General features: G+C 45.0%; 2 protein-coding genes across 2 annotated transcripts; one reads left to right on the top strand and one right to left on the bottom strand.

Moving 5' to 3' along the window:
• Positions 1-212: 212 nt before the first annotated feature.
• csf2rb (colony stimulating factor 2 receptor subunit beta) lies at positions 213-7,762 on the top strand. Its single transcript, XM_068579161.1, has 14 exons — positions 213-312; positions 1,338-1,455; positions 1,565-1,752; positions 1,889-2,085; positions 2,622-2,766; positions 3,080-3,203; positions 3,294-3,448; positions 4,130-4,263; positions 4,358-4,532; positions 4,728-4,824; positions 5,052-5,118; positions 5,216-5,295; positions 5,456-5,615; positions 6,357-7,762. Exons 1-14 carry the CDS (start codon positions 213-215, stop codon positions 6,741-6,743), a joined length of 2,127 nt encoding a protein of 708 aa, XP_068435262.1. The 3' UTR covers positions 6,744-7,762.
• A 3,152-nt stretch (positions 7,763-10,914) lies between these two features.
• On the bottom strand, positions 10,915-23,829 carry pdgfbb (platelet-derived growth factor beta polypeptide b). Its single transcript, XM_068579565.1, has 8 exons — positions 23,075-23,829; positions 18,287-18,383; positions 17,262-17,318; positions 15,704-15,897; positions 15,392-15,574; positions 14,076-14,913; positions 13,730-13,880; positions 10,915-13,598 (listed from the first exon to the last, which is right to left on the bottom strand). Exons 1-7 carry the CDS (start codon positions 23,138-23,140, stop codon positions 13,747-13,749), a joined length of 1,569 nt encoding a protein of 522 aa, XP_068435666.1. The 5' UTR covers positions 23,141-23,829; the 3' UTR covers positions 10,915-13,598; positions 13,730-13,746.
• Between the last annotated feature and the right edge of the window lie 339 nt (positions 23,830-24,168).

Raw genomic sequence — 24,168 nt, 5'->3', positions numbered from 1 at the left:
CAAAGCAGAAGTGAGTGGTCGTGTGGTCATGACTCATTTCTTCATTAGGTCTAGTAAATGCACTAATTCTCTGACTCCTTCGCCTCGCTTTATCTGTGTGCGCCCGACTTTTCATTTCATTTACAGACTTCTGGAGGCTGTGAATACACAGGAATGTGTCCAGAGACAAAATAAAAACACGGCGCCTGCCGCCCTGTCTGTCCCCAGGAACGATGCCTCTCTTCTGGGTTGTGCTTTGGTCGATGCTCGCTCCTGTGGCCTCCTGTGGTCCAGACTGCTGTATGCTCCACGACGGCAGCGGCTTACAGAGCAGTAAGTCTCCACGGTCTCCGCCCGGCACCATCAGGATGCTTTTTAGGAACCAAATCCAAATCAATTTCAGATTGTAAATTGGATCATTGTTCCGTTAATCCTGAACATCTTGGGATGTTTTTTGTTCGATGTGTCATACAATCACAAGGGGCGGTTACTCAGTGATGATGTAAAATTACTCCAGTGCTTAACTACTAGTTACGAGTTTCAAAGCACAGCCTGGATATCAATACAGGCACATGTTGTAAATTGTGCATATTGTGCAAATCATAATAGCAGAAGCTTAATAAAGTAATTAAAAAAAGCTTTCTGAAACCGTGTGCTAATCCTGTGTAGCTTCATGCTATCGACATGCAAATGGATATTTTCAAAAATCAGGGTGCCCTCCCAGAACACTCTCGAGACCCTGTGAGTCATAATTACAGTTTATGCTGATATTTATTGTGGAATAGTGACATAAACATCAAAATTAGAGTTAATTTGACTTGTAAGACCAGGATGTGCCTTTTATTTGCTGTTTGGCTTGGGAGATTAATGAAGACCATTTTTGGGAGCTCTGGGGTGAATAACGGGATCAATTGATGGCTAGAATTTCTTATTATTATTATTTTTTCAATAATTCCTACGTTTTCCTTTTGTATGAATCGTAGAAAACAAATGTAAACCCATTTTAAATGTGAATCAACTTGTTTCTAGAAAGTTCTGAAGTCAACGTGTTCATTGTTCCAGTGCAGCTTTAATATTTAGAGTTTCAAGATACAGAAGCTCTTTTCTACAAAATCATTAAATGTTGATTTGAATTCTTACTGCAAAAAAAGGTTCTTAGGACAGAAATACCTTGATAAGATTGACCTTTTTGTTTCATATTACATGTAGAAATACTCATAATACCTCTATATTTATACATGAAAAAAGATTTTATTGAACAGACTCATTTCTATTGCAGCAGCGTTTGTACATTGATCAGAGCGATTGAACACAGTCACTGAGTCACTGTCCTAAACCGACTCGTCTCCCCACACCAGCGTCTCCACTGCTGACATCTCTACACTGCCACAACGACTACAAGTCCTACGTCCACTGCACGTGGACGGAACAAGGAAACCAAACGCTGCAGCTGTGGTTCAAGACAGAACACCACAGGTGAGAACAAGAGCAGGGGAACGACGATGTGTGCTGAGGATGTGGGATCCTGGGGAACATGTCCCAGCGGCTCCCGTCCCACAGCAGCTGTGCGTCCGTGTCCTTGCAGGGAGCGGTGTGAGACTCGCGGTGCGCCTCGCGGTGCGCCGCATGCAAGGGGGAACCGGACCGTCCAGTGCAGGTATCAAACTCGGGCCTTCGCCATCGGCATCAAACACACGGTCTTCTTCCTGGAGAACAGAACGCTGACCTCCTGCCCGCCCGCCGCCCTCCAGCTGCAGCACCTCTCTCTGCACTGTGAGTTCACCTGTCTGTCCCAGCTTCTGCTGCGAGGATAACAAATGGAAACTATTGGGTTTTCATAAGGGTGTGTGTGTGTGTGTGTGTGTGTGTGTGTGTGTGTGTGTGTGTGTGTGTGTGTTGTGTTGTACAGTGAGAGCCCGCCCACCGGTGAATCTGTCCACACATGAAGCAGGTGACGGAGGCAGACGGCTCACTTGGTCCAGCCCCTACCCCTCCTCCTTCTCCACTTCTTCCTCCTCCTCCTCTTCCTCCTCCTCCTCCTCCTCCCTGAACAACCCCATCACCTATCAGCTCAGCTACAGGGCGGGCAGGCAGGACAACTGGACGGTGAGCGTACGTCTTACTCGACACGCTCGGCTGCCAGCTCCCTGTCCTGATGAACGTTTTGCAAATCAGCGACCGAGTATTCAAAAGTCAGGAAATCTAAAATGGTTTTCAACCAACAAATCCACTTCAAGAGACTTCAATCCACTTCCTCGATTTCTCTGTGTAACGCCATCTCGTTACACACACCACATGTATTCAAAAGGGAACACAAATAAAGAGAAGACAAACTTTAAGTTTCCATTTCTGGTACACGTTGGGTTATGGAGCTGCTTTTGAATATCTCTAAAAACAATTAAGAGCGTTTTGGTTAGTTGAGTGTTGAATTGAAATAATGTATTGTTTAAACTCACTGCTAAATGCAAAAAAAAAGCACTGTGAATGTGCATTCATGTGTACATAGTTTGGCCATTGTCATAATAAGAGGGATTGTGTACACGTGAGTGTGTCTTCCATGCGGCGCATACAGTAGGTGTCGCAGGAAATACTTTGCAACGGCAAAATGCAAACTCTCACTGGTCTCTTTTCCTTCTGTGCAGACTGAGGAGGTCACAAACACCAGCGTGAAACTAGAGAAGCAGCTGTTGCTCCCGGGTCGCAGGTATGAGGCCCGGGTGAGGGCTCGGGCCAGCGTGGCTCAGTGGAGCGACTGGAGTCCTGTGGCCGCCTGGCGCACTGAAGAAGGCGAGTCAACGAATGCATTCAAACCCTAAAAAGCGACCCACCAGCCCGACTGTGCATGTACCGCCCTCCCGTCTCTGTTGGTGTACAAATTAGCTTCGGCTCTGACGTTTCTGAGCGAAACCATTTGGCTGGGATATTTAATGTGCCGCATCGTTTCACTGCAGACGAGTCTTTTCCTCTGATGCACACCCTGCTCCTTATCTCCCTCCCTCACATTTCTAATCTTCTCCCTCTGTCCATTTGTCATGGGAGCACTCAGATGCTTTGCAGCTGTTGTTATTAGCTCTCTCTCTCTCTCTCTCTCTGGCTCCAGGCTCCGGGCAGCTTCCCAGTTTGCATTGCGTGCTGGAGGGAGAGAAGGAGGTGCTGTGCAGCTGGGAGGTGAGCAGAGAGGTGGATCCCTTCATCACCTACCAGCTGGCATATCGACACAACCAGTAAGTGGACAACACCGCAACAACAAAAAAAAAAAAAAGCATCCCGTTATCATCCATCCAATCCTCTCCTTTTACCTCCCTGGCCTTCAGGTCTGAGAGATACTGTGAGGACTCAACAGTCACCTCTGACCTCGGCGGGTCCGTGCTGAGGTACAGCTGCTCCATGACGGTCGCAGACCCTGCACGGCTGCGCGTGGGGCTCCGTCCAGCACGCGCAGCCAAGAGCTTTGAGGCCTACAAACACAGTGAGTCACAGCGAGAGAGGCAGGCAGCGCAGCTGTGATGTGACTGAGCGACCCCACCTAGTGTTTGCTTGTCACTACTGCATCCCTGTCTGCGCGCTGCCAGACGATGGGAGATGATCGGATTGTTTCGGTTTTTATTGTGTCGTAAAAGAACGTGCACGTCACACACTTGTCAACATTTCCCCCACAAAGCAACACTTTCAAACTTGAATAGATTCAGAGAAGCATGTGGCACGCTGACAGGGTTTTGATCTTAAAAGAGACGCATTGTATTTGACCTACGCTGGTGCTGCCTCACCATTTAGACATTTACATGACTTACTGCTCATCCCTCTTTAAGTGTCCTATGATTAGAGGGTTTCATTGTAATCCAGAGTGTCAACAATCATTGTATTTCCTAAAAGTCTTGCTTGCTGTTGTGTAGGAAGACCATGCCAGGAGAAAGAACATAAATAATCACTTCTTGATTATATCAAAGCCATAAACAACAAGACATGAATTTGTTCTTTTGCAATTTTCCATTTTATTTAACCACCAACTACAAGGTTGACTTATTTCCTAGAGATCATATCGGATACAATCAGATGTCATTGGGCACATTATGTTGTCGCAGCACTGGGGAAACTTACATTATTTTCCATGAAGACTGTATAAATGCTACAAAACGTTCTTCTTGTGCAGTTCGCCCCGAGCCGCCGCAGCAGGTGAAGGTGAGGCAGAAGGACAGCAACTGGATGGTGGAATGGACTGATCCCAGCACAGCTTCCATGCTCAGACTGTATTATCAGGTGTGCTATTACATGGCTCAGGATCAGGTGAGCGTCATGAGTGCTTTCTCCCTGTATTGCAATCCGTTCACGCTGACTATGAACACACATTTATTGGACTCTATACACATTTCTTTCCCAGGAATCTTCTGTGCTGCTGAACATCTGGGAGGGCTCCACGTCGCTGAGCATCCTGGGAGATTCCCTGGCCTCATCCCAGCTCTACCGGGTCAAGGTCAGGTCGCTGGTTGTCCCCATCGACTACGAAGGAATCCCCTCTGAATGGACCGATCCTGTGGACTGGACCTCTCAAGATGGTAGCTACAGTAGCAGCACAGGCACTACCAACGTATTGCACATCTCAAACCTAAAGAAACAGATTTATTACATTCTTTTATGCGTTTTATTTATGTCCAGTTGATGTAAAAGTAATAAAACAACAACATCATGATACATATCATGAGTGATTATCATCAGTAGCATCAGTAATTCTGTTTACTGTCCCCTGACAGCCGTCTGGTCCTCAACCGCGCTGATCTATTTCACCATCGGTGTGTTCGTGGTCGCTGTTTTCTTCACGCTCTACTGCACCATTCCAGCTTGTCGAAGGTACTTTATGTGTGTAAAACGTAACGTGTGCTTCCTCAGTCGCTTCGAAGAAAACCTGCAGTAACTACAGCCAGGAGCAGAGTGCATGCACATCCATACAAGTCTGTTTAGAGGGCAAATCATGCTGAGTTTCAGGTTTCATTTTAAGCATTACCAAATAAAGTTTCATAAATGGTGGTCGTTTTTAATAAAACTTTATTTTTCCCTGGCTTATTTTTAACAAACAGAAGGACAATTCTGTGGGTGGACTCAGTCCCTTCTCCAGGAAAAAGCAAAATCCTGTCTGAGATCAAGGTGATACTTCTACAGTTTGATTAAATCATCTACGTTTCCGGTTGTAAAGGAATGTTGTAATGTATAAAACATGATGTTTGTTTTTTTTGTGATCCAGTCTGGCACCAACCGGACCCTCGTGCAGAGCGAGAGCATGACCATCTGCAAAGTGCTGCGTTTGGACAGCATGTCGACATGGTAACGCATTTCACACTCGAGACAGAATATATTAATAACAAAAAGATCATATTAATAACAAAGGATGCCATCATGGAAGAGAAGATGTGTGAAATACAGCTGTAATATTTCAGGAAAAGCATGAACGGATACATTAATTTGTCGGCTCTCTCTCTCTCAGCTCCACGGATGCTTTGCTGTGGCCAACCAAGGACACCGAACAAAAGCGTCTGGAGCGTCTGGAGCAGGACACGAGCAGCTGGAAGTGTGATGACATGCCTCCTCCTGCTGAGAAGGACACGTCCTCCTTGAGCTTCAGCGGTCCGTACATCTTCTGTCAGGTCAGTTACTCACAACCAGTGTCTTTTGTCTGGCATCCAGATGCTGAGAATGTATAAATCAACTGTCCAATTACGTATTCCTGAAATTGCATCAGTTTGTTGTTGGGCGTGTCGGCATTGAGTCCTTACCTGTGAGGCAGCCGGTTCCTTCTTCTGGTCCGATGGCCGAGTTGACCAGAAGAAGGAGCCGGCTGCCTCCAGATGTTCAGGTCCTGGTTTTACCGAAATAAGAAATGATCACACTAAAAAGAAAATAGTCAGCACGTAAAAATGTTGTGGCTTTACGGTGTTTTGTCATATTTATTATAAAAATTGAAAATCCATGTTCCAGGAAAAGGAGTGCGCCGCATAACCCTTATATAGATATGTGTTGTTTTTACACATTGCACAAATCAAACAAACAAGATTAGTGAGGTTTAGTGGCGCGGTGACATCTAGACAGTCTCTGCCTGTGTAAAGGCTTTATGCTAAGCTAAGCTAACCAGCTGCCGGATGTGGCATCAGTGCTCTCATCTGACACTCGACAATAAAGTGAAAATGATGAACTTTCCCTTTAATTAAAGCGATATCACATGACATGTTGTATTATGACTTGAATACTAACAATAAATGTCGTGAGAACCAAAACGAAATCACCACTTGCACATAATAGATTAATAGATTTCAAAAGGTCAAAGACACGGTGTTCATCTGTAAACTTAATGAAGCGTCACGTTGAACTGCATTGTTTCTATCCGACAGTCGTCAAAGCGAAGCCACAAGTCGGCGGCTGTGCAGTGCGAGGAGAAAGAGCGGGAACAAGAAACCCCCTCGGAGGACTCTCCACGTCCTCCCGCGGGGATCTTCTCCCTGTACGCGGACGGTTACGTGTGTCTGCCCGGCCGCAGCGTCTCCAGGTCCACGCAGGACCTCGTGTCTCACAACGCCGCCGACGCCGCCGGCGCACGCGGCCACGACGCCGCCGCGCGGGACCAGCTGCGTCCAGACGAGTTGGACGCGCAGCCGGGCCTCAGCGAGCGACCTCCAGCCTCCACCGCGGGACCTTTCGCCGCCTGGCCTCTGGGGGGCAGCGGCGAGGCCTCGGGGTACTGCCACCTGCCCGCAGCGTTCAGCAGCGCGGCGCGGTGAACTGACGGCTTTGTCGGCCGATATAACAATGAATCAATGTGTGATTTCTTGTTTCCACTTTATTTTAAGCTACATGTGCTTCCACAGGGAAACATTCACATTCACTGGATTTGAATTCACACATTAGAAATGAACCCTTTCGCTGGTCTCATCAGGCCGGCTGTCTGAACAAGGGAGGGCAGTAGTGAGCTGAGTGCAATGCAAGTATGTCCCAGGGATGGACTTCAGTATGTCTTCAGGCTTTTTGAGCTTTTTTTTTTTTTTTTTTGGGAAACTTCCTCACACATTCCAGGTCAGAATGAAATAACAGAAGCACCTTAAACTCATAACACAATACACCCCCCCTTAAAATAAATACCTTTGTGAAGTTCAGAACGTTCCACTTGGTGGTCGGAGAGACTCGTCAACACCTCATTCACTTCCTTCCTTGTATACTTTCCCAGACATGTAAATATGTTACTCACAGAGTTTATGCACACGTTGAACACGCACCGATTGTGAAGAGCTCTGTTAAAATGTGAAACCTTTTTTTAATTTATTTTGTATTCCTTTCCCTGAATTCTCAGCCTCTCACACGCTTATTATGTCAACTGCATTTCATGGGAAAAGTGTGGAAGTTTGCTGACAGCTATGTTCGCTGCGGTCATGTATGCACATTTGCACAAAGGTGTGTGAGTTAGGACCTTGTTGTCAATGTTGTAGCCCAAGTGTTGCTGAATGTACATGTACAGTATGACATCTACATGCTGATGTGTCGCTATGTGGTGTGGCACCAGCAAATGTACTGTGTGCAAGCGACTGAGGCCTGCAGAGCGTTACATTAAATGTACATAGAGTATCTTCAGGTATGTTACTCGTAATGTTTGCTGCAAATTTGCATTAAGTAATTTAAACTTTACATTTCAAGAATGGCTTTCACACACCTGTTCACCACAAATACCCAAACTTAAACAAGGGTTCGGGTTGGCTGGCAAACTGCGTTGGACTCTTAGTTGACAGATTATTATTATTATTATTATTATTATTATTATTATTATTATTATGTCAAACAAGCTGAAACTAATGCTGAAACTGTCCTGCAATAAATCCTCACGCCATGAAGGTTGTATTGTTCAGTTTTTCGTTGAAACTGTTTTAGGTGTTCGATTGTATTGTGATTATAATGAAATGCCTCTTTGAAAAAGGAAACGTGCATGAAGGGGATTTCCATGAAACGTCTACAAAAATAAAGCCTGCAGGCATTTAGGTTATTGCTAAGCAAATACAAGCTCTTGCATGGCAACACTGTAAGATCTGCCCAGAAACAGGTAACCTAGAGAAAAACTGTTTCATAATCCTAAAAATAACCCTCAACCAGAACATACGAAAAAACAGCAAAATCAAAAAGTTTCAAAAGGGCCAAAATGCCAAAGTCTTTAGCTGAGTTTGCTTATTGGAGGTCCCCATTAAGTTGATGAAGGATCAGATGCCCTGAGTGTTTAGGCTGCACCTCTCTCAAACCCTAAAGAAACGGCGTCGTCACTCTCTGATTGGCCGAGAGCTGAAACGCACCAAGCTGCTCCCAATTGTTAATGAGGAGCCGGTAACCTCAACAGGTGATCTGAATAACCCTCCAATCAACTGAAGAGAAGGAGGGGCCGCGACAATGACGCTGGGCTGTAATGTTTTCTTACATATATGTGTGTAGGCTACAGCGTCAACATGGATAAGGGTGTTTTTGTAAACTGCATTTTTAATCCTTTGTTCTTAAAGAAAAAAAAAACACAAGCACTGTTTAATGAAACAAAAAGTTTGTAGTTTCTGAATAACTTCTCCCTGGCCAGAGTTTATAGAAGTTTGTTTTTTAGTGACCTAAATAGGCGGTTAGGTGGGAACTGCAAAATAAAAAGCTAATCCCTTCAGGACTAGGCCTAATATGGCAGCTAAATTCCAGATTAAAAGCCTTTGCAGAACAGTGTATAGGTCCTCTCTTTCTCTAACACGCACACACATTGTAATCTAATGTATTGCTCTGTTTAACTGCTCATCTGTCGAGCCGGACAGGGCTTTGCAGAGTATTCAGGGTCTGTCAGTTTCTGAGAGCGAGTACGAGGTTGCAGTCCTGTAACACATGTATATCATGTGCACAGGCGATGCACAAGTCTTCCTCGTCTCTGTGGAGGGAACACAATGCTGGAATTTCAGGCATGCTGATATGAACTTCCTGTGTTCTCAGCCAATCGCTAGGTACAACTTCCTGTCCGAGGAGGCAGAGGAGCAGTTTGACACACACCAACTGAGTCATGATGCCCGCGAAGGCGATCACCCGCTCATCCGCTCCTCTGTTTGGCCTTGTGGAACGGTTGTGGAAGGCAATTTGATGGGTTTTCCCAGCATTCCTGGCTTTTTTCAGATGCTCAGCCCCCAAAAAACAGTCACATTCCTCACAGCCTCCGTCAGTCTGCTATTGTTCCCTGGAAGCAGAGGGTGAGCGACCAAGTGAAGGATTCATATTGATCTGAATCAGTGGAGAAAAATAAGAAAAGAAAGGACAACGGTGTGTGTTTATGGAAAGGCGGAGTAGTTGTGTGGTCATCTGTGTACAACATGTCCCTGTCCTTTGGCGTACATAAAAACAGGAAAATAAAAGCTGGAAGGTGTAGGGAGTGCGTGGCTGCGTGCGGATGCTTGTGTAACCTCCTGTTCAAAGGCCTCCTGTTTCCTAACTACTGTACATCTGGGAATCCAGGTCATAGCAAAACACAGACAGTTATGTCTTGAAAGGAAGTCAGTCAGATCACTATACTGCTGCTGTTGTTGAAAATACATTTAACATTATTTTGTTCTGCTCTGAAAGTCTGAAATCATCAACCTTTGCATTTTTATAATCATAGAAACTCACTTTCTTTGTAACACAAGTAAGGGTTTAAAGGAATTGTGATGAATGTCCTTTTCACTTTTCTTTTCACTCGGCCTAAACAGCCCTTTTTAATGTTGAAAAGAGGCAGCGGCTTATAGAAATAACTGCGATGCCTTCTTATTAATGTTTGAAAATGTGCAGTTCGACATTTAAAAAAGTCCACCGCCCTCTGATCAACGAGAAAGAAGAAAAGAAGAAGAATACAACCTACACAGGCTTTTAGTTAAATAACAATTGAAGCTGCTCCTGTTCTGAATGGATGCACACTCCCAGAGGCCCACCACATGTTTCAAAGCCTGATTTCTCTCTCACACACACACACACACACACACACACACACACACACACACAAACTCATTTCTACCACTTAGGAGGACCATGTATTAATTAATTCTCTTCAGACTTACTCTGATCTTACCCACTTCCCACTTCACACAAAACCTTATTCTAACTTTAATCAAACTTTGAACCATCTCTTTGGGTACAGACTGTTGTTTTCCCTGGCAGTGGGACGAGTCCCCGCAATGTGGCTGTGAGACTTGTGTCCCCACGACGTCAGTTAAACCACCAACGATGCTCCACCAATGAATCCCAACATGGGTAACGTTATGCAACCGGCTTTGATTGGGACTAACTAATGATAATGGTCGGGTCATGGTTTGTGAGCAGGTTGGTCTTCCTTAAATAGTTTGTAAAGTCCTGGTCTCGATGGGTCATTATATTGTTCCAGTGGTTGTTTGCTGGTTCGGTAACGGCGTTGTTTAGGCCCAACAAGCCAAATCGTCCTTTAAGGTCAATCAGTGAGCTATGAACCATCTTGTGTCTTTAGTCACGGTCTCTGGTCTCTCAGAGACCCTCCCACACTGTCATGGTGGTTGACCCCTGTGTGTGTTTGTCACAGCCAACAAGCCTCCACGCACTTCTCTCTCCCACTCTTGTTTGAAGTCGATGGGGGAGGTGGGGAGCTGCTGGGACACCTGCGGAAACACAGGCATCCCACCTCCATGCTGAATGTGGAGCTAGTGTGCTGCTTAGAAGTAGTACGGCTGTGTGAGATTGACAGTGGGGCAACGCGAAGCAACTCATGAATACCAGAATACACACTGGATTCGCGCACAGGGCGTTAAGGGGGAGACTTTCTGCTAAATTGTCATTTGGTATACACATCAAACCAGTGATTAATGCACATGATATCAATTGAGGACCAACAACGTGGTTCTTCGAGTACTAAATGAATTACATACATGTATTAAGTCCTCTTTACTCTAAAGGTGGTTTAAATCTGTGGACATTTTATTGGGAAAGCCATTCCTCATATGATTTCATTCAGACAGCAGAGCAGATGACTTCTTGACTTGATCGTTAGCAGACAAACTGTGCAGCTGGCTGCTGAGTTTGGGAGTTTTTGCGGCCAAGAGACAAGTGGGTAAATGTGAAAAACCAACCGCAAGGAGAACGTGTGCCAGAGTTCACCGACAGTACATTACCCAAGACTCTTTCTTTTCTCCCTCTCTCCTTTGTGAGATTGAACAAACCTCATTGCACGTCACTGGGACTCACGCTCAATACGAGGCAGCGCTGAACTCTGAATTTAAGGAGCCAATAACGACTCCGGAGGCAGCAGATTCACTGTGCAGACACAACAGGCTGACTAAATAAATCAGCCTGGGTTTACGGGGTGGTAGGAAAGTCACAGAGTTCATGGTGTCATAAAAAGGTTTTATCCTTGCTTCAAGAGTTTGGAGTTTTCTGCTTTGGTTCAAACTAAAGTACCAAAGTAATTGGATAGAGTGCCATGAAATTTGATGCGGACGTCCATGGCGTTTAAAGGGATAGCGTCACTTCCTCTCGTACAATCATCATCAACGTTTGAATTTGTCCAAATCTGGCAAAACTAATAACATTCCCATCCGCCTCAGCTGTACATGGTGTTTGTGTGACAATAATGAGCAAATATTAGCATGCTAACATGCGAAACGTCGTAAAAATACAATCATACCTGCTTAGCATCAGCAAATTAGCATGTGCAGGTTAGCATTTAGCTTAACGTGGCGCTGTGCATAAATACAACCTCGCAGAGCAGCTAGCATGACGATGGACTCTTACATAACTTGATACGCTTTGTTGTATTGTGCTTGTTGCTCATCACGTGTTGATATTTATGACCCACAGAGTTTCTCTGAATAGCATGTTATATATTTCATGACAAAATTTTAGTGGTTGGAATCTAATTTGTGTATCGAGAAGAGAAAAAGGAATAAAAACACAAAACAAAGTAGATTCAAGCACATTAGCTTCTTATACCCATATGAAAATAGCATTAATTATTGCAAACATTTTGTTTTTTGCCATAATAATACAGAAAAAAACAGTAACAGTTGTAAGTTGGCATAAAGCATGTTTTCAATAATTTAAGATGTTTGGCCAATTATGGATTATTGGACACAAAAAGCATCACCGGCATGTTTCCACATTACTAATGGAAATACAAAGGACACAAAAACAATATCTAGATTTGCAACGTTTATCTTTTTGCTGTCCTCTTAAGTGACTCTTGATTTTCTTGTTTTGACTCTTCTCTTCTGCCGTAGTTGGAATGTCAGTAACAATGTGTTGTGGATTAATGAAACATATGCAGTGGCGGCGCGTGAAGTAAATGTGGAGGGAGGCGTTTCTTTTCCCTCCAAGAGTTTAAAAGGAATATGATTATTTCAGTGGAAGAGAGCCATGTCTTTATCAAAGAGACACAAACATATTAATGCTTCTCTATGAGCGTTGAGATGCAGTGTCGGTGTGGGCCCAAGCCCTGACACACACACACACACACACACACACACACACACACACACACACACACACACACACAATACACACTCTTAGTCATACAAAACAAACACTTTTTTGACATAGAAGTTAAACACTGCATGATCCTGGGAGGACACAGAAGTCTGTGATCCTTTTTTGTTCTCTTTCTTTCCGTTTGCCAGCCATAACGGACCACATCTCGTTTGTAGTATGTTGTATAAAAAAAGTTAATCCAAAGAAAATGGCAGGGATAAATAAATAAAAAACATAGCGTCAGGTCACAGGTGCAATGCTATCACCTCGGATTTAGATAGCACCTTTTTCCTCACGTCTGTGATGAGATTTTGAAACGCAACAATTTGTGATTTTGTTCTCTTGTCACATCTGTGTAAATTCCAGTGTTTGCAATGAGTTAAATATAATTAAATACGGTTTATGAGAGACCATCGCGGTTTTACGGAGCTAATGAATGATATCAGGCCTTGGTAATCTACACACCATCATCTTCTCGACACTGAGCTCCTCAGTATGTGGAGATACTGCTCATTTTAGTAAACATCACTTTTTGTTGCAGATGATTGTTTCTAAGATTATCTGATTAAAACAAAACAGAATCTTCAATGACACAAAATAGTAACGTTCATTTGTACGTCCATTTTCCCACCAAATGTCCTTCGTAGTCCGTCTGGTCGAAGGCGTCTTTCAGCAACAGACGTTGTCATTTGAACCCCGTATAGACTCGGTTCCGTCAAGATTTAAGTGCAGTTTTTCTTTGTTGATATCAAAACAAGGTTTCAAGAAGAGTTTTGAAATTGCACTTTTGTCCACAGTCCTACAGCGATGCAGTTTCAGTCCCCGACAGGTTCAGCGCTTGAACACAATTTGTCCGTCTTCACACCAGCAACTGTCGCCGTAGAGGCAAAGCACGTTTTCTTGACTAGGTCCACTTTTTATGTATATTCCATTTTCTTCTTACCCTCGTCTTACTCCACACGGGTGCAGTTACAGGTTCACCAGACGGTCATTAGTAGTGTTACGGAGGAGGTCTCACAGGACGAGCAGGTTACTGACAAGTGAGTAAGTACTTATATGAAGGGAGTCACTCTGCTTCACCTCTGGATCCACGAGAAGCACCAAGTTCACTCGGTGTCCTGGAGGGGGAAACATAGGAACATGTATTTTAAACAGCACAATCACAAAATAGAAATATTACATTCAGTCATTCCAATCTGAATGGTTTATACATTGTTTTCAGTGATATTTAAATATTTCGTGAACTCACTTGGCTTTATTGTAGCTCTACATGAGCATTGCTCTCATAGCTGCCTTGCTGATTCGTTTGCGATTCTTCCTCATCCTTTTCCTGGGACGGGCCGGGGTTCTGGGGCCGGCTGCAGCGGACGGCCGCCGCGTGGTCGTCGTAAATGTTGTCGCTGTTAAAATAGGATTTACATGTTATTAATAGGACCAAAAAACTCTGCGTTATTGTGAAAATACATTAAAAATGTACAATGGAGCAACCGAGAAAACAACAGTTATTTTTCTTTGAGCACATTTTAACTCGTTACTAAATGCTCGTACTCTCATTTGCGTTCTTTTAACCCAAAGTATTAAATAATGTCTCGTACCTGGATTCTGTGTTGTTGTTTGCAGATGATGATGATGTTTACCATGCACGTGATGTTGGCTATCCGTTTCCTTTGCTCTCTGCCTTTCCTCCTCTTCCTGCTTCATCTGCTGCTGTCTCAGTATCTCCTTCTCTTGGTCCAGCCTCATGTGGAGGAGTAGAAGCTCTTTTCTTTCCTGCTCCACCTTTTCTTCCTCAGTCTGTAATATCCTCACCTCCTCAGGAGTGTCATTGTCTCTCCGTCTGGCCGGTTCTCGGGGCTCTGGGTTCGGCTCTTTGGTCGCTCGTAACCTGCTCCCAACTCTCTCACCGGGCGCCTCGGTGGGGCTGAACTCGGCTTCGGGACTCTGATTTCCAGGGTGAGAAGATCCACTCGTGTGGCTCTTTGAAAGTTTGGATGTGTTGTCTTGCCATGATGGACTGTGTGTTTGCGTGCCTTCTTCTCTGCTGCCGTTTCCCTCGTTAACTGTGCTGGGGAGCAGCACTCCCTCCCGGCCTCCTACCAACTCGTTCTTTACCTCCACGCCAACATTATCCACTGAGGAAACAGTCTTGTTGCCGTCGGAGGTCCTTCCATTTTTCTTCTCCACATCTTCCAGATTTCCCGTTTGGTCTTTAGTCCCGAGGTGCCTGCTGGCATTATGCGCCCAATGTGGAGCGAAAACAACTTCTTCTCCAGGTCGAGTTGTGTCTTTCCCAGCCAGGCTGTACCCTTCTGACGGCTGAGTGAAGGTGTCTCCTCGGGGGCTCCAGTGCTCCAGGAGGTCCTCCAGGTTGGCCCTCTGGTTCTGCTTCAGATCGTCCCACTGATGCAGTTCATCCTTGGAGTGCACCTTGACCTTTCACAACAAAATGAAACAATATGCAATTCAGCTAAATCTCAGTTTAGTTCATTAATCCTACACATTCAATGTACTAGTCAAGAGAGTAAGTAGAACATATTAATAATGTGTTTTAGACAATATTTTAATATGGCCATTATCCAACGATAAAATATAAATCAAATCTATACTTCTAAATCAACTCAACGGATTATTACTACACTAAACAACAATAAAGCCATGTTAACCATATGAACTCGGCTCTTCTGGTCGGTGTTGGACATTTTCCACAAAGAAAACATGAGTGTGCCTTTTATTGTGAAGCAGGTGCAAGAATAGCTGAAGTATCATAACAGTGTGTACAAGCATTGACTAGCCAGGTTTTAACTAAGACGAGAGTTTAGTCTATATATACACACCTTTACAGATACACAAATACTACTTAAAGTAATCAACCAGCAGCAGATTGGCATGCAAACTAGCATTCATAGTGTACCTGTTCATGTGCTTGGCTGAGTGTGTGGTTTCGGTGCTGGTGGTTATGTTGCCTGCGCGATGATTTTTTCTTGGGCGCAGGAGGCCGTGGAGCTGGGTGACATCGACACTCCACATGATCGACAACCGACACCACGGCTTTAGCGTAAATGGGTCGTTTGTTGATGTACTCGATCTTCATGACCTGGGGAGGTTGGTGACAGTGGATAATTCAGAACAACACAAATATAGTTCAGCCCTACATGTGTGTGTGTTTTGACTTTTGTGTACGTGTATTTCATATGTTTGTTCCTGGGTTTTTACGGTTGTCTACCTGCAAGTGTCTGGTGTGCGTGACGACAGGGACGCACTGCAGGCTCTTGGTGTTGCAGCAACCAGAGCAGCGCTGCACCTCGACGCAGGGCGGCCAGAGCATGAAGTTAGCGTTGCTGCGGTCCAACATCGCCCGGGTGATCTCAACCACCTCTGTACGAACTTTGCAAAGAGCCTGCTGAGCCGGCTGGGCATCTGCAGGACGAGAGATGACTGAGTGTGAGCACGGAGGGATTAAGGCACAATGGGCTTCTGAGCATAGGCACAAAGTAATTTCGCATCTGTTTTCAGCATTTTGCTTCTCTTTATGGTAATTCTGCATCTCTTTGTGGACGTTTTCTGCCTCTGCCTGTATGTGGTCACTAATGTGTCTCTTCATAGTTGTGTTGCTGGTCTTTTGGTCATCTTGCATCTCTTTGTAGTCGCTCTGTGTGTCTTTGTGGTCACTTGGCGTCTCTTTCTGTGACATTTTGCAGGCAAAACTCAGGGGGCCCCTGACCCTTTGGCCCCAGGGCCTCTGCCCCGTAGGCCTGTTCAGTAATCCATTCATGAGTGTGAGTATGACTGTTTGAACTTGTGTTTGCATTATTATTCAGCTTTGTTAAAATTATAATTTGAATCTATTTGACTAGACAACTAACCAGGGACTTTAGCAAACCCCCTCCCTTCACGTAGGTGTTTGTTTAACCGATAAGTAAAAGATCTGATTGCTACAGACATCTAAACCCTCCCAAGTTGCTAGGAGTTGAGCTCGTGGCAAATATGAGCGGCTTTCAATCCCTTTGTGCGGACTCACTCATCTGTAGTGACTCACCTTCGCTTGTTTGCATGTGTATTTATGGGATGACTTATTCCTAGCAGGTGAAAATGAAACTCATGCATTTCAAATGAGCACATGTCAGCGCTCCTAATCAGACGTGTTGCAAATAATGCATTGCACTGGTCTGTGACGCAGAAACATGAGGGGATTTCATCCCACAAAGGGTCACTGTTCACTGACACTGTTCTGTCGCAAACAAGGCCACATAAAGAAGATATTTGGCATAGTTTAAGCAATGATTAATGTGGGGCCATTAGTTTCTCCTCATGCTCGAGGGAATCCAACAAAGTCACCCAGACTGTTGTAGATTGGCGTCCAGTAATTCAGACATCTGCTTCATCGCGATAGTAAAAAAAAAAAAAGGTTAATAGGAGGAATTTTACCGTGTCACTAAAGCCATACTTGTCGCATTAATCAACTCACAGGAAGGCGGGCAGAACACACCGGCAGCCCTCCACTAATGAGGATGGAGTACTTCTACATTCACGAGGAGAATCGGGAATCCTCCACGTCAGCACGTCTACCGTCTATTAACCCATCAGGACGCACCAAGACACACGGATGGATCCTCACAAAGTGTCCTCCGTACTATGTGAGTGATACTTCTGCGATCCAGAGAGGAGTAAAAGCAGTGCCGTCTCCGTCTTTTACGGCGTAAAATAAATTGACACCTTGATCCCAACAAGAAATGACACCGTGGGGGGAAAAGCAAGGCAGGAAGCGGCGGGGGTCGGCTCACCGAGGCTCCGTGGAAGTCTCTGACCTCCATTGGCCGCAGAAGTCCCGTCCTCCTCGTCTGAGACAAAACAATAAACAAACACAGCGTTTGACTTGTGTAAACACGGCAAGTGATTTATGAATGGTGTGTTTTCGACATGCGGTGTAGGTTTTATTCTAAGGCCCTCTAGCGCCCTCTGCATGAGAGAGAGACAAAGAGGGAGAAATAGACTTGGACGGTTCATTGTTTCCATTGTTCTAATTCTTACTGTTTATTTTCATGTGTTTTGCTCAGATCGTGTATTCTCTCTGCTCCTCGCTATAACTCCAGTTAGTACTATCACTTCATGTGTAATTATCACAGTTAGGGTAGAAAGGTAGTACAATGTCACTTATTATTATTATATCTTGTTAGTTTTCACTGCATTGCATGTATGATTTAGTGAACTCTTGATTCATTTTTTTCCGGCATTAAAGTATCATCTCAAACTATAAATTACAACATCTGCATTTAAGAGAAAAGTTAAAGAGGTCAGTATATTGATTTTATTGTCTGTGCATCATTCATCGTTAATGTTCATGTGTCGTATATCTAGAGTGTGACTTTTGCTTGATTTCAAAGCATTATGCACTTCCTTTTGAAAGGAATACTCATAAGCACAAAGGCTGCCCAACGCTCTCATACACTTATACAGAAACATATAATCTTTAGTAATCACACATAATGATAACTCAGAATGCAATGCATGCGTTTCTCGTGAAATTGTTGCCTACGTATCTGACACTTTCTGCCTAAGTGTTTAACTTGCTGAACAACGTTGCCAAAATGGTATATGCATTTGTATAATACAGAAAATGAAGACGTTATGGATAAACCGTGGCAAACTGTACAGTTCAGGCAGGAGGTTAAACAAGGTTTAGAAAAGATGAAGTGAGCTCATGTATTGTAAATAGTTCTTATGAGATGTGAACAGAATGTAACCCAGTTAGGACCCATGATAAAACAGCGTGTTGTGGACAGTATCATCAGAAAGCGCTGGTCTTTACCTACGGAGTCAGTGAGCAGCAGCAGCTGGAGGTCCTCTATGGACGAGATGGGGCTGTTTCTAACCAGCTCCACCAGCGCTGCCGGCAGAGGCTCCGCCTGAAACACACCAGCATGTACAGAGTCATGAAGAGAGGCCACAGACACAAGATGCATGACTCTGGACGGCTTCAGAGCGAGATCATGGGAAAAGAAACGTAAGCTGTGGGGCTTTTTTCCCCCCAGAAGTGCACGTGACTTTAAGAATCGAGACTTTCCCACCCTGTATTCATCCTGCATTAGACATTACAGAGTTTTCCAAACAATTCCTCTGAGGAAATGGAGCAACACTGCAGCACGTCGGCAACATCCACCTCACAAGTGTTCCAGTGTGTGTGTGTGTGTGTGTGTGTGTGTGTGTGTGTGTGTGTGTGTGTGTGTCTGCTTGGCTGAGGCACAATAGCGCTCAAATTGACAGGTCTTTGAATACAAAGACTAATATAGATTTAGTTCGTGGCGCTCTCGGGGGGCCGTGACGTGTGTTTACGTCAGTGAAGTCTGATTGTTTGAGAGAAGCAACTTTTTTTTTTTTTAAATTATTTGATTACAGTTCAAATCTTATTGGTCCAAATTTTAAAAAATGTGCCTTTAAACATCGTCTACGCACGTTTGTTATATTTAATGTAAAATGTGCCGGCGGTGTGGCTCTTTTATGTGTTTTAGTTGTTGGAAGACAATAGGGATTCATAACATGGAGGCTTACAAACAATATCAGGAAGTTCTCAATTGATTTCTGGTTTAGTTTTTCTTTGGCGACAACAACAAAAGGAGAAGATAACACAGGCCTCGTACTTAAGCATCACGCATTTGATGAAATATTTCCATACCAACACAACAGAAACCAAGCAACAGCTCCACATTGTGATTCGACGGGCCGACTGTGGGTTTAACCCCCCCGGTCATTACTGGGCAGGAGAGCTGAGAGGGTGAGGGGGTATTAACCAAAGCAGACACACAATGGTCACTAAGAGCAGGGTGAATGACTATTGGCGTTGTGTCTTCTCATCTGCTAACATTTAGGGGTCAAAGGAGCCAGGAAGGAGTCAGGAAGTGGGGGAAGGAGTGATATGGAGAGGAGGAGAGCAGGGAGGTGCATCTGAAGAAGAAAGAAGAAAAAAGAGGGATAATAGATGAATAAAAGACGCGTTGACGCCGACAGGGATCAGACGTGGATCGGGACACTTCCTCAGGGTGAAATGCGGTGGATGTGCTTCCTTTTGCTTCGCCACACCACGGTGAGACAGAAGCAGTGATGATGATGATGATGATGATGATGATGATGACGACGAGGGAGCAAATGTAGTGAAAACATAGTTTTGATGTGATAATGCAAGTGCAGTCGAGTAGACTGTGTGAGCGCCGCCATTCAGGGTCTATATATATATATATATATATATATATATATATATATATATAATGAATCCCTATGGGAAGCCGGTCGTAGCCAAAGGAAGCAGCCATCCATTGCGTGGACGTGTATTCTCATCCTGTCCGTACTAAACGCCATTGACTCTCGTCCATTGTTGGCCTCAGAGTCGTGGTGCGGCGGGGGAAACGTCTGCTGTACTACACCTCCACGTCTGCTGCAGAGCTGCCGATGCCCCCAAGGAGTCGTAATGATGATGATTTCTTGCCTTCGCCAAACGGCTAATTGTGTGCGATGTTAATTGTAGGATGTGTGCTTTTGTTCACAGTGGTGCCGGCTGTCATGACGATTTGTGTCAAAGCAGGAAATACTAAATCAACACTTTGGCTCCAATAAACAAAACAGATGTAAACAGATTGGAAAAAAAATCCACAGACAAGAGTGTGTAATGTTCAACGTGCAACTGTGGGATGAAGATTATGATGTGTTTAATGGATCAAGATGATGGAGAAAAAAGCTGCTTAGAGGGGAGTTTCATGTGAAGTTTCATATCGGGATACAAGAGCGTGAAGGGATGATATCAGTGAGTAATTATGAGTTATTCATTATGAAGGAGACGGCCGCCGGACAAATGTTGGGCTTCTGTCAATGTCTCAGCAGTACCACTTCTAATAAACTGAGGACGGGACGAGGTGCAATAAAGAGAAAAACACTGAAATTAAATTTAATCATCGGGATGATCGTAAATATCCTCAAGAGGTCGTTAAAAAAAACTGTCTAGCTCTCAAGAACGTGAGAGAAATAAGAAAAATAGCTTGATTTTAAAAAAAAGAAAAAAATATTCAGACATGATCGAGTAAGAAACAACAGATTCAGTGTTTAAGTAAAGGGAGATATATTTAAGACATTAAAGATGTTTGTTTTTCAGTAAACAATTATGTATCTATGATGCAATAAAATATGTATTTCTTAGATGGTTTAGGGTTAAGTCGTGTTATTATGTTTAGCGCCATTTCAAGAGCTTGAAGCATATTTAGACGACAATCTGGATTTTTTTTATCCGGCCAGGATAACCATCATTGTCATCCCGTCCCGTTTAAACGTCATCGCAGGACCAAGATGGTCCAACCGTAACGTTCCTCTTTCATCATGCGGTTGTCTTGTGTGTCCTCTTCGCCATCTCATGGTTCAGAAAACTCATTTCCGGCCTAATCCGGCAGGTCTCCCGGACACACTGAGCGATGCCAGGTACCGGCGGAGCGGGGAGGAGAGGGAACGTCTAATCGCACATAATTAGGGGGGTCGAGTTTGCTGCCCGCGCACGTGCGAGGTTTCGCATAGTCGTCACTGAAACGGCGCCGGCACGTGCACAACGCTGGAATGCGTTTGTGACTTTAATTAATTCCTTTGTCATCGTTTCAAATGGGAGTTGGAAAGGCGCCTGATGCAATTAAAGATAATGATGATGTTGTGTCAGACGGGTGAATGCCTGGAGGCCTCTCTGGTGGGCCGCAGCATGAGCTTCATGTACAGGAAAATGTTTTAATTATCACTCACTCTCAAGACCAAATGTCTCTTCATTCTCTGACGATAATGCTCTTGTTTTATACGGGATGTGATTGAACCTTGCTTACAGACTCCATCATTTCACAGCTGCCACGCCATAACTTTAAAATTAGACACGGGGAATTCCTGTCTGTGCACCTCAAAGCCTCTGTAACGTTCTCCCTCTAAAACACTTGTCCTGTCACACTGGAGCTCTCTTTTACATGTGGTGCCTTCAGAGGCCCTGAAATGAAAGGACGGGTTGATGACAGGAATTTTAAGTCCGACATCATAGTTGTGTTTCACCCTCGATCTGCCTTTGCTGTGAAGTAGTCACGGTGATGGTAGATTACATGCAAACACCCACATTGGGGGACTTATCGAGGTTTAGTGAATGAAAGGTGCAAGGAAAGCAGTTCACATTCTGCAGAATACAACCTGCTTGTTTTGCACGTCTTTTATATGTTTTTTCATTAAAAGCTAACTGTTTCCAACACGTGCAGAAGTCACAGCCATGGGTGCAATATCCAATACCAAACCCCTCCTTCTGTCGGGATGAAAAAAGGCCGGCTCCGCTGGGCCCTCTTGTTTGACTTGTTTCAATGCCCACTTCCCATGACTGACTTGTTAACTGTGTGTGTTTTGACCCCATTTAGTTTCACAAGTGTCTGACACTGCTGCTTCACCGTCCAGATGGATCTCCTGGGTCCACAAACACAGATGGATTCTGAGCGGAGGCCGAACAACAGATAAATTCTGATTTCATGTGCATCTCAACCTCCTTCTAAAGCTATTCGTTGAGGGAAAAATGTTTGTTTTATTGACATAATGCCACTTAAGCCTCACTTGACCTCGACGGGACCCTCAGTTAAAGTTTGTCTTCCTGTTTGACCTCTGCAGGCGGTCAGACTTCGCCCATCTATCCTGCAGCCTGATGCCACTAATGCCTGGTGAAGTAAGTCACTCGGTTTAATTTAACGTGACGGGGTCCTGCATTCGTTTCAATGTTCATATGAGTCACATACTGTGTTTTTAGACGCCCGTGATCTGCAAATATTTCACACCACGACATATCATTTGGTTGTATTCCACCGTGGGTGTCAAAAGTCAGAGGAAAAACAACTCTGCGTCCTCTCCTGGTTGTCTAACCAACATCTGGCCTCCGCGGCAGCGTGTCAGTGCGATGCTGCTCTCTGACTAATTGACGGACTCAACATCTGGAACAGCATCCATGAATGCACCCCTTCACCACGCGGGGCGTCCAGCTGTAAGCGAGCCCACCGTGGCGAACGAGGCTCGTCGCCCACAGGAGGTCGACCTCTGCCTGCGCCCAGAGGCCTCCATTCATAAGGGCAATTAATGGGAGGAAGAACATGTTATGTGTACCTCACCTCGGAAGAAGTGTTTTATTATAAGGCCAGACTGAAGCAGGTGCACTACCTCCAAAGTTATATATACATTTTATTTATTTTTTAAACGCCTGGTTTTGATTGCCATGTTGGTCTGTGTGTCTGACGGACTATATGCACTCTTATTTAGCTCCAAAAGAGATTAAAATAGCACATATATGTGATAAAATGTGAACGAGCATATATGACAGTATTTCACTTCATTTGCATATATTTCTTATGACATAGTTGCTACACTCTCAAACAAATTAGTTCCAACAGCAGGCCATGCATGCTTTTATTTGCCTGCTCTATCCTGCCACTGCTCGTGCAACAGTCTCCAGTAAAAACTCCCGTGGTGCTTCGCGTTAAACTCGTCCTAGTTGCCGCGGCGGAGCAGACGGACTTGGCCGCTTCTCGCGTCTCTCAAACGGCGGAAGCTGCGGACTCACCTCGGCCACGCCAAACCGCAGACACGCCGCCAGCACCGCGAGCAGCAGCTGCACCCACGAGCTCATCTTGCTGCCCAGCCTCGAGCCTCTTCGACGGACCGGGCATTTATGGACGCGCGAGAGTCCCTCTCCCCTCGGCACGGCGCGCGCGAGGCGGGGAACCAGCGGCTCGCCCTGCGGAACCGCGCGCGCGTCCAGACGGTCCGTCCACACCGTGAGCCTCTCCAGCCGAGATATCCCGAGGACCAGGGAGAAGAAAAGCGCTCGTGCTCGGTCGGCGGCACGCGACTTTAAAGTCCCCGAGAAAGAAAGAAAGAAAGAAAGAAAGAAAGAAGACAAAACCAAAAAGTGTCTCCACTGTGCGGGATGAATGATGAAGCTCCAAGTTTCAGTGCAGGCGCTTTGTCTTCAACGGGATGTCCATGTCTTCTCTTTTTGAGTCCACCTTGCGCACAAGTGTGCGTTTCACAAAAGTTCACATTTAATGAACACAAGACACGTAAGGACGTTTCCAAGTCACAAAAGCTCCCGAGACAAAAAGCTATATCGGAAAGTGGGGAAAGTTTCAATTATTCCAAGGGTGTCCAGCTATATTTAACATATATCCAATTGACTTCTCTCGTCAAGTGTCTCTTTAACCGTGACGCGTGCAAAAAAAAAAAAAAACCCTCCTGAAACAACGTCGCAGGTCGGCTCTGTAGTTTGCGGTCCTCTTCTTCCAAGGAGTCTTATCACTGAGCAAAGCCCGTGTGGCTCGGTGCCCCTCAGCCCTGGACCTGCCTGATTACGCAGCGCTGCTGCTGCTGGAGGAGGAGGAGGAGGTGGTGGTGGTGGTGGAGGTGGTGGTGGTGGTGGTGGAGAGGGTAGCGCTCGTCTCCATGAGTCCCTCCACCGCCCCCTGCCGGAGGAGCGGAGAAGCGACATCAGCCCTCACGCGTCCGCCTCTCAGCCAGATTTCCTCCGTCATGAATCATGTGCAGACCGAGCCTGCGTCTGTTGAACTGAATTGTGTTTCTGCCACATGATCTGATTTGAAATGTTGTATTATTAACTCTGAGGGTGTAAAAATATCAAGTGTCAAGAGCAGAGGTCCT

This window comes from Clinocottus analis, unplaced genomic scaffold (assembly GCF_023055335.1).
Source record: "Clinocottus analis isolate CAN_PGR_092001 unplaced genomic scaffold, fCliAna1.0.p SCAF_16, whole genome shotgun sequence".
Lineage (NCBI taxonomy): Eukaryota > Metazoa > Chordata > Actinopteri > Perciformes > Cottidae > Clinocottus > Clinocottus analis.
The sequence above is the reverse complement of the archived record's forward strand: the minus strand, read 5'-3'. Positions and strand labels throughout refer to the sequence as shown.